Source organism: Salvelinus sp. IW2-2015, unplaced genomic scaffold (genome assembly GCF_002910315.2).
Source record: "Salvelinus sp. IW2-2015 unplaced genomic scaffold, ASM291031v2 Un_scaffold3950, whole genome shotgun sequence".
NCBI lineage: Eukaryota > Metazoa > Chordata > Actinopteri > Salmoniformes > Salmonidae > Salvelinus > Salvelinus sp. IW2-2015.
The window spans coordinates 9,902-21,376 of NW_019945224.1; the positions used below are offsets into that span (position 1 = coordinate 9,902).

Sequence of the window (11,475 nt, forward strand, 5' to 3'; positions counted from 1 at the left end):
GATACATCAAGTCAATCCAGACAGCTGATTTTATATATCAATGTCAATCCAGACAGCTGAGTTCTATATATCAAGTCAATCCAGACAGCTGAGTTCTATATATCATCAATCAGACAGCTGATTCTATATTTCAAGTCAATGCTAGGACAGCTGAGTTCTAATATATCAAGTCAAATCTAGACAGCTGAGTCTTATATCTCAAGCCAATCTAGGACAGCTGAGTTCTACTATATCAAGTCAATCCATAGACGCGAGTTCTTATATCGTCATTCGACAGTGTCTTATATCAAGACAGCTTGAGTTCTAGTATATCAAGTCATCCAGACAGCTGAGGTCTCTTGATATCAAGTCAATTCCAGACAGCCTGGTTCTATATACAAGTCAATCCAGACAGCTGGTTCTATATATCAAGTCAATGCCAGACAGCTGATTCTATATATCAACGTCAATCCGAGAGCAGCCTGAGTTCATTATATATAAGTTCAAGTCCAGACAGCTGAGTTCTTATATATCAAGTCAATTCAGACGCCTTGTTCGTATATACTCAGTGCAATCCAGACAGCTGAGTTCTATATAGCAAGTCCAATCCAGACACTGAGTTCTATATATAAGTCATCTGGACAGCTGCGTTCTATTAGTCAAGTCAATCCAGACAGTGAGTTCTATATATCAAGTCATCCAGACAGCTGAGTTCTTAATATCCAAGTCAATTCCAGACAGCTGGTTCTATATATTCAAAGTCAATCCGACAGCTTGTGTTCTATATATCAAGGTAATCCAGACACTGAGTTCTTATATCAAGTCAATCCAGACAGCTGGTTCTATATATCAAGTCATCCAGGACAGCTGAGTTTCATATATCAATCAATCCAGACAGCATGAGTTCTATATATCAAGTCAATCTAGACAGCTGTGTTCTATATACAAGTCAATCCAGACAGCTGAGTCTTTTCAGTCATCTGAGTTAGTATCTATGAGTATTATCAAGTCAATCCAGACAGCTGTGTTCGATAGATCAAGTCAATAATCCAGACGCTGAGTTCTATATACTCAAGTCAATCATAACAGCTGTGTTTATATATCAAGTCAATCCAGCAGCTGAATTCTATTATACAAGTCAATCTAGACAGCTGAGTTCTTTATATCAAGTCAATCCAGACAGCTGGGTTCTATATATCAGTCAATCCCAAGACACTGTGTTCAATATATCAATTCAATCCAGACAGCTGAGTTCTATTACATCAAGTCCAATCCAGACAGCTGACTTCTAGTATTACAGTTCAAGTCAATGCAGACAAAGCATGACTGTGATTATTGGATGCCAATTCAGTTTCATCCTATTGTACCCCGGTCAGCCTATACCAATCAATCCAGTAATCCAAGAACGCTCCCACTCACTCAATCAAACTACATCTTAGCCATTTTCTCAACGCGATGAAGCTTAGTTAGCGAAGGCGTCGTTGTACTCATTGAACTAATTTCGAACAGGTGCGCTTTGTTCTCATTTCCCTCTTCTTTTGTCATTTGCTTTGTTTTAATTCTGTTTACGCCAAAACACAGCCTTTCTCCCCTCCTCCTTCGTTGAAAGGAGATAAATATGCCTCTTAATCGGTTGTGCTGCCTGCCAGAGTGTATTTTAAGTCACTGGAGCGGCTCCTTACATAATCTGAATGGAGAACTGAAGAAGCAATTTTAGCTTTCAACAGAGGTTTAATAACAGCCATGTCACTGTGGGTTCGGTTTCCCCTCTATAATTTGCGGCGAAGGGACTGTTCTTTTTTCCGGTCCGCCGGGTTTTCGCCGTGCCAGACCTCAGTTGCCTCCTTTCCCAAAATGGAGCGTTGGGTTGGTTGGGTCAATAGGTTGAGCGTTGGGTTGCTTTGGTCAATATTAGATGGCAGCGTTGGTTGGTTGGTCATATAGGATGGAGCGTTGCGGTTGGTTGGGTCATTAGGATTGGAGCTTGGGTTGTTGGGCATAAGGATGGAGCGTTGGGTTGGTTTGGGTCATTTAGTGATGGAGCGTTGGGTTGTTGGGTCATTAGGATGGCTCCAGACAGACAGACAGACGGCCTTCTGAAGCCGCCATAGTTGATTGTAATACTCTTAAATGCGTTTTTTCTTATTAATTACTGTACGCTTTAATTATTGGTCATGTTATGTTTGCACTCCTCTAATGAGTTGTCAAAATCATCTGGTACGATATGATTCTTATCAGCAAACTGAACTGATAAAGCACTAGATTACTGTTAGCAGATTGAAGTGGAAGGAGAAGGGGCGTGGCTGTTTTTCGTGTTTCCTTCCACTTAAACTTGAGGAAAGCTATATGGACCCCATCACTGGATTATAATGGGTTTAAGAGGACAATGATGGAGAACTTGGAAGTTTTATCCTAACCCCTAAGCACAATATGAAACAACACACAACACACACACACCACTCACACACACACAACACAACACACACACACAACACACACACACACACACACACACACACAGCACCAACCACACGCACCACACAACACACACACACACACACACACACACACCACACATGGATTGCAGTTGGTGGAGCGTTATAGCTTAGCTGATGCTGGGCTGAGGTTCCATGGCTTTATTAAACAGAGACGCCGGGGTGGAATCCCTTTTGGTCTGCACCACGAGTGCCACACAACACACCACACATTAGCTAGTGCGCGCACACACCACACACACCACAACACACACACACACACACACCACACACACACACACACACACACACACACACCCACCCACACACAAAACACACCACACAAACACACACACCACATACTCATTTATACTATGTCCTATATTATATTATTTCTTAATTTCCATTATTTACTTTTAGATGTGTGTGTCATTTTGTTGTGGTATTGTTAGATATTACTGTCACTGTCGGAGCTAGGAAGCACAAGCATTTTGCTACACCCACAAATACATCTGCTAAATATGTGTATTGCCATACATATTTGATTTGTTTTTGATAGTATACCACAGGCATGCAGACAGCAGACACTTTCTCACATTCTCTTACCCTCACACACACAACACACACCAATACTCCGGTCCTGTACATCACACCACACTCTGAGCTGTGAGCTGGGATCAGCGTGAGGCCTACATGTCAATTTAAATCAATTAGGTAGCAGAGAATGAGGCTGTGGTTTAATTACAGCCGGTCTTAGTGGGCTCGTTTCAGACTCAGGCCATTCACGGCTGGAGCCCATTGACACAGGCTCTGTTAATTCAGCTTTTCAGGGCTCTGTTAACTTTCGTATTTGATGGGTTGTTAATTCAGTCTTTGAGGGCTCGTTTAATTCAGTTTTTGAGGCTCTGTTAACAGCATCTTTGAAGGCTCTGTTAATTCAGTATTTAGAGGCTCTGTTAATTCAGTCTTTGAGGCTCTGTTAATTCGATCTTTGAGAGCTCTGTTAATTCAGATATCTGAAGGGCTCTGTTAATTCAGTTTTGAAGGCGTCTGTTAATTTCGATTTGGGCTCTGTTATTCAGTATTTGATGGCTTTTTCTTAATTCAGTCTTTGAGGGCTCTCGTTAATTCAGTCTATGAAGCTCTGTTATTCGTATTTGAGGCTCTGTTAATTCAGTCTTTGAGGGCTTTGTTAATTCAGTCTTGGGGGCTCTGTTAATTCAGTATTTGAGGGGCTCTGTTAATTCAGTCTTGAGGGCTTTGTTAATTCAGTATTTTGAAGGCGCTTGTTAATTCAGTATTTGAGGGCTCTGGTAATTCAGTTTTGAGGGCTCTGTTAATTCAGTCTTTGAGGCTCTTTTAATTCAGTCTTTGAGGGCTCTGTTAATTCAGTATTTGAGGGCTCTGTTAATTCAGTCTTTGAGGCTCTGTTATTCTCAGTCTGTGAGGAACTGTTAATTCAGTTCTTGAGATCTCTGTTAATTCAGTCTTTGAGGGCTCTGTTAATTCAGTCTTTGAGCGGTTTGTTAATTCAGTCTTTGAGGGCTCTGTAATTCAGTTTTGAAGGCTCTGTTTATTCAGTATTTGAGGGCTCTGTTAATTCAGTCTTTGGGGCTCTGTTAATTCCCCTTTGAGGGCTGTTAATTCAGTATTTGAGGGCTCTGTTAATTCAGTCTTTAAAGCTCTGTTAATTCAGTATTTGAAGGCTCTGTTAATTCAGTATTTGAGGGCTCTGTTATTTTCAGTCTTTGGGGTCTGTTAAATTCAGTATTTGAGGGCTCTGTTAATTCAGGTTTTGAGGGCTCTGTTAATTCAGTCTTTGAGGGCTCTTTTAATTCAGTCTTTGGGGCTCTGTTAATTCAGTCTTCTGAGGGCTCTTGTTAATTCAGTTCTTTGAGGCTTTTAATTCAGTCTTTGAGGGCTCTGTTAATTCAGTCTTTGAGGCGCTGTTAATTCAGTCTTGTGACGGCTCTGTTAATTCAGTCTTTGAGGGCTCTGTAATATCAGTCTTTTGAGGGCTCTGTTAATCAGTCTTGTCGAGTCTTTGCAGTGCTCTCTTGTTACTGGGGTCTTTGTCTCTTAATTGTTATTTGGAAGAGGGAAAGACCTAGTTGTCACAGTCTCATTGGGTCTGTCTGCACTAAGTAATTACTCACAGATTGTCAGGAAGACACACACACACGCCGCACGCACGCGACGCACGCACGCACGCAGGCAGCCGCACGCACGCGCAACACACACCACCACACACACACACACACACACACCACACACACCACACACCACACACACCACACAACCAAACAACACATCACACATACCATACATACATTAAATACACCGTACAACACAGCCACTTGTATTTGTCGATCAAGTGATTGTGCATGCCCACGCCCTACTTAGCATTTATGTGTGTGCACTTTTGTGTGTAATGTTGTATTTCTGTGTGTTTGTGTCTATTTATGTATTCCCTGGCAGAGAGCCAGGAATCGTTCAGATCATACACTCCCCACAACACTGTCACACCCACAATTCAGTCTCCTTCTCTGTTTTTCACTATCACAGATCCATACACTTATTAAAAAATATTTTTATGTGTGATAGAGTTTGTGTGTGAGAGGTAAAGCGAGAGAGAGAAGGAGAGAGAGAGAGAGAGAGAGAGAGAGAGAGAGAGAGAGAGAGAGAGAGAGAGAGAGAGAGAAGAGCGAGAAGAGCGTGTGAGTGAGAGAGAAAAGAGAGTGTGATATTAATAAACCAGTCCCCCTCATCTGTCTCTAAACCCCTCTGCTCTCTATCCCCCCCTCCTGGCCAGGCGGTAACACTGACAGTCTGTTTGACATAGAGAAGGGCATGGGCACCATCATCATCGCTAAGCCTCTTGACGCTGAGCAGCGCTCCTTCTACAACATGACTGTGGAGGTGACGGACGGGACCAACTCTGCAGCCACACAGGTACTGCAGCTGGAGACGCAGCATGTCAGATCTCTATTTATTCTCAGAAAGAGCCTAATCTCTTACCGGTACATGTTGATTTTGGCGTGCGTAATTTAAAGTTAACGTGGCACTGTTAGTATTGTGTTCTGTAGCTTGCTACCACCTATACATCTGAACACGCATAAACATGCACGTATGCACCCTAACACACACCCTAACACACACCCTAACACACACCCTAACACACACCCTCACACACACCCTCACACACACCCTCACACACACCCTCACAGACACTCTCACACACACCCTCATAAAGTACATGATAAACCACGTATAGTACCAGTCAAAAGTTTGGACACACCTACACATTCCAGGGTTTTTCTTTATTTTTACTATTTTCTACATTGTAGAATAATAGTGAAGACATAAAAACTATGAAATAACACACATGGAATCGTGTAGTAACCAAGAAAGTATATTTAATATTTTTGATTCTTCAAAGTAGCCACCCTTTGCCTTGATGACAGCTTTGCACACTCTTGGCATTCTCTCAACCAGCTTCATGAGGTAGTCACCTGGATGCATTTTTCAATTAACGAGTTCAATTGCCTTGATAAAAGTCAATTAGTGTAATTTCTTTCCTTCTTAATGTGTTTGAGCCAATCAGTTGTGTTGTGACAAGGTAGGGGTGGTATACAGAAGATAGCCCTATTTGGTAAAAGATCAAGTCCATATTATGGCAAGAACAGCTCGAATAAGCAAAGAGAAACGACAGTCCATCATTACTTTAAAACATGGTCAGTCAATCCGGGAAATTTCAAGAACGTCAAAGTCGCAAAAACCTTCAACCGCTATGATGAAACTGGCTCATGAAACCGGTCATGGGCACCGCCACAGGAAAGGAAGACCCAGAGTTACCTCTGCTGCAAAGGATACGTTCATTAGAGTTAACTACTCAGATTGCAGCCCAAATAAATGCTTCACAGAGTTCAAGTAACAGACACATCTCAACATCAACTGCTCCGAATCAGGCCTTCATGATCAAATTGCTGCAAAGAAACCACTACTAAAGGACACCAATAATAAGAAGAGACTTGCTTGGGCCAAGAAACACGAGTAATGGACATACGGGTGGGAACCTGTCCAAATTTAAGATCTTTGGTTCCAACTGCCGTGTCTTTGTGAGACGCAGAGTTGGTGAATGGATTATCTCTGCATGTGTGGTTCCCACCATGAAGCATGGAGGAGGAGGTGTGATGGTGTGGGGTGCTTTGCTGGTGACACTGTCAGTGATTTATTTAGAATTCAAGGCGCAGTTAACCAGCATGGCTACCACAGCATTCTGCAGCGATATGCCATCCCATCTGGTTTGGGATTAGTGGGACTATCATTTGTTGTTCAACAGGACAATGACCCAACACACCTCCAGGCTGTGTAAGGGCTATTTGACCAATGAGAGTGATGGAGTGCTGCATCAGATGACCTGGCCTCCACAATCACCCAACCTCAACATATTTCAGATAGTTTGGGATGTTGGACCGCAGAATGAAGGGAAAGCAGCCAACAAGTGCTCAGCATATGTGGGAACTTCAAGACTGTTGGAAAAACATTCCTCATGAAGCTGGTTGAGAGAATGCCAAGAGTGTGCTAAGCTGTCATCAAGGCAAAGGGTGGCTACTTTGAAGAATCTCAAATATATTTTGATTTGTTTAACACCTTTTTGGCTACTACATATGTGTTATTTCATAGTTTTGATGTCTTCACTTTTATTCTACAATGTTGAAAATAGCAAAAATAATGAAAACCTTTGAATGAGTAGGTGTGTCCAAACTTTTGACTGGTACTGTATGTGCTTCTAATAGTTACATTTGAAACCACATACACAGACCTCGCCTTCATGGACAGACACTACACACCCATTCCCAATGATTTTCCCCCCCCTTTTTTTTTCCATCAACCATTTTGAAAAACGTCTTTACATTCTTTGATGGATGGCGCCCGTCACATTGTCACATGAATGATGGCATACGGCGTGTAAAAGTCCTATCAGAGTGATCGGAACACTCTCTTCCCCCGCGTTTAATTCCTCTGGTCAAGGACGCGATGTGTCTCTCTCCTCTTTTAGATGTCATGTCATATACAATGTGTGTTCATTGTGAGTTAAATGCAGGTGACTGTGGCAGAACAGGACACACACGCACACGCACGCGCACGCACACACACACACACACACACACACACACACACACACACACACACACACACACACACACACACACACACACACACACACACAAACACACACACACACACACACACACACACACACACACACACACACACACACACACACACACACACACAGTAGAATGGATTAGCATTTTTATAGAGCAGAAGGGATTGCGCTGACATATGGAATGTGCTTGCAAGACACCTTATAATTTCCCTGTGACAGTCCGTTTCACGCATATGTCACTCTACCTGTTCCCTCCGTTGTCATTTTCAGGGCCAGTGCTTTTCAATACCCAGGAATTAGTCGTGCGTAAAGGAGAAATTCATACATATCATTTATATTCATATGTATTTAGTCATTTTGTCATATCCATCTGTCTGTCATGTTCCTACGGGGCATGGCAAAGTTTTTGTAAAGCATTCTGAGACTATGTGACAGGGAAACTAGTTCCCTGGTGAACATGATAGTATGCTGATAGTGATAATGCTATAGATTTAGATTATTATGAACACATTCACACATTCACTCACATCACATTTTTCAATTTCCCCCCTCCCCCTTYCATCGCTCTCTCTCTTCCTCTGTTCGTTCAGAATGATAGCTGGAGGGAACTGCAACTGAGCTTCACTGCTGTGTGCCCTGACAGGGAGAGCCACCCCACTGCGCACAGATGTCAATTCAACATCTATTCCTCGTTGGTTCAACGTAATCTCATTGAAATGACAGCGCAATTCAACCAGTGTGTGCCCAGTGGGTATCCTCATTAAGTACAGAGGTCTAATAGCTAGCTRGAGCACAGGAAGCCAAAAACATCCCCTCTCAGCTACTCTACTCTCTACTCAGACTGAGTAGCTCATTCTGTCTCAGTCGGTCCATTAGGCCATGTCACACCCTGCGTGATGGTACCTGTTCACGTTGTCCAAACCCCCTTGCTATTCATTCCAACACACACACACACATCACAGTCCCTACACACCCCTGCAAGATGTGCTGACTAAATCCCTGTGGGTGTACAATACATCCCCCCTGGCTAGAAGGATGAAGTTAGAAGCTAACGTTGAACAGAGCCTGACCTCAGCAGGAGCAGCTGACTGAAATTAAGCTAGCTAGAATCAAAAGATGGGCTACTATAAGTTCTTATAACAAAGAGTAGTGAGACAGACAGTGGTGAGTCAGGCTGCAATGGAGGAGGCAAAGGAGATATTGTCTCGCTATTGTTATTTTATTGCTGCTCTTTAATTACTTGTTACTTTTATTTATTATCCATAGCCTTGTTTTTTTTAAATTGCATTGTTGGTTAGGGGCGCGTAAGTAAGCAGTTCACTGTAAGGTCTACACCTGTTGTATTCAGCCCATTTGACTAATACAATTTGATTTGATTTGATACACAGAGAGGGGAAGCATTGGAGCAAGCAGGGAGAGAGGTTAGTAGTACAATGGTTCCCAAACTTGGGGTCCGGGACCCATGTGGTGTCCCCTAAAATGTAAAAAAGGTCCCCTGAGAGAGTCTTTAATCCTATTACATTTTAGAGACAACTGTCAGAACTCACTTTCATGTCATTATGTGTTGGGGTAGCCTTCTTTGGGAGCTAAAATGTAGTAGTCTACGGTATAAAGACAATTTAAATATAAATACAATTTAATATTATGTACACTGAACAAAAATATATACACAACATGCAACAATTTCAAAGATTTTACTGAGTTCATATAAGGAAATCAGTCAACATCATCAGTCCTGACTTACCACTCATGTATGTAGTAAATAAGTAGTGAAACACTTATTTTTTTGTAGAACTTGTAAGGTAGTGATGAATAGTATGTATAGTATGTATAATAGACCTGTATGCTCTCGTTGGCTGGCCCTCGCTTCATATTCGTCGCCAAACCCACTGGCTCCAGGTCATCTGTAAGTCTTTGCTAGGTAAATCCCCGCCTTATCTCAGCTCACTGGTCACCATAGCAGCACCCACCCATAGCACGTGCTCCAGCAGGTATATTTCACTGGTCACCCCCAAAGCCAATTCCTCATTTGGCCGCCTTTCCTTCCAGTTCTCTGCTGCCAATGACTGGAACGAATTGCAAAAATCACTGAAGCTGGAGACCCATAATCTCCCTCACTAACTTTAAGCACCAGCTGTCAGAGCAGCTCACAGATCACTGCACCTGTACATAGCCCATCTGTACACCTGTACATAGCCCATCTGTAAATAGCCCATCCAACTTCCTCATCCCCATACTGTTATTTAATTTGTTTGCTCCTTTGCACCCCAGTATCTCTACTTGCACGTCCATCTTCTCCACATCTATTACTTCAGTGTTTAATTGCTAAATTGTAATTATTTCGCCACAATAGCCTATTTATTGCCTTACCTCCCTTATCCTACCTCATTTGCACACACTATATATGGACCTTTTCTCTACTGTATTATTGACTGTACGCTTGTTTATTCCATGTGTAACTCTGTGTTGTTGTATGTGTCGAAATGCTTTGCTTTATCTTGGCCAGGTCGCAGTTGTAAATGAGAACTTGTTCTCAACTAGCCTACCTGGTTAAATAAAGGTAAAATAAAATAAAAAATAGTAAGTTAATAATTTTTTCCCATGAGGTTGTGGCGATATACTGCCATCTGTTGGCGACTAGAAACAATTGCATAATAGGAACTATTACAAATTGATGGTCCTTGAAAATCAATATTAATGCTTGAAAAGGTCCTTGAATTTGACTTGCCACTGTCTGTACGAACACTGAAACACACACGGCGCACATACACACCTGTAAGACGTGCTGACAGTAGAGCCAGTCATGAGAGGCTGTGCAGAGTTCCCTTCTTCAACATCACAGATGGAGCCTCAGTGTGACGCCCAATGGGGGAAATCTCCGCTGGTCACCGGCAGGAAGACCTCTGCTGCTTCTGTCTTATATTTAGCCTTCCCTGCCCTTGGCCTCCCAATACGCCCTTCTTACGCAACGCAACCGCCTTTGTCATCGGCGGTGGGAATCTGCCGTTTGTGACTCACAAGGTTTCCATGAGTCATCAACCGTCAACACAGGACATGACACACAACAAGCACGTCAGCGAACATATGTCTCGATTGGCATATACAGTACATGGTGTATATAAGTACATGAACTGCAAAAAACGTCTTATTCACATAATAGTTGTGACAGACTCGCAAATATGTACTGTATGACACGGAACTGTGCTGTATCTGACCGACTGTATATGTTATGGCCTACCCTTCACTCCCACTGAAGACTGAAGACAAAAACATTTGTGTGTTGTAGTACTATGACATATTGGCCTAACCCTACCCACAACAACCCTCTCTCCTTCTCCTCTCCAGGTCCACATCACAGTGTTGGACAACAACGACAACGCRCCTGTCTTCTCCCAGCCCACCTATGACATCACCATCTCTGAGGACACGCCCCCGGAGACAGAGGTGGTCCAGGTGTTAGCGTCGGACCGTGACGAGCGCCACCGTCTCACCTACTCCCTCCACAGCGCCATCGACCCCTCCAGCCTGCGTCTGTTCCGTATTGACCCCAACACTGGCACGGTGTATACTACAGAGAGACTGGACCACGAGGCTAGAGCACAGCACATCCTCACTGTCATGGTAAGAGACTGATACCCCGAACTCCACACACCAAACACAGTCAGACTCCACCCACCCACCACCCACCCACCACACCACCCACCCGCACCCACCCACACCACCCACCACCACACCCACCCACCACCCACCCACCCACCCACTCCCCACCCACCCACCCACCCACCCACCCACCCACCCACCCACCCACCCACCAACCCACCCACCCACCCACCCCGCCCACCCACCCAC

General features: G+C 43.4%; 1 protein-coding gene across 1 annotated transcript in view; it reads left to right on the forward strand.

Annotated features, from left to right (window-relative positions):
* Positions 1-5,265: 5,265 nt before the first annotated feature.
* Positions 5,266-11,475, forward strand: part of LOC112076714 (protocadherin Fat 3-like) — a gene marked incomplete at its 5' end in the record, with an annotated part of 32,694 nt that continues 26,484 nt past the window's right edge. The window contains 2 exons of the mRNA XM_070441427.1: positions 5,266-5,405; positions 10,972-11,247. Coding sequence (XP_070297528.1) covers positions 5,266-5,405; positions 10,972-11,247 — 416 coding nt within the window. The remainder of the gene's footprint in view (positions 5,406-10,971; positions 11,248-11,475) is intronic.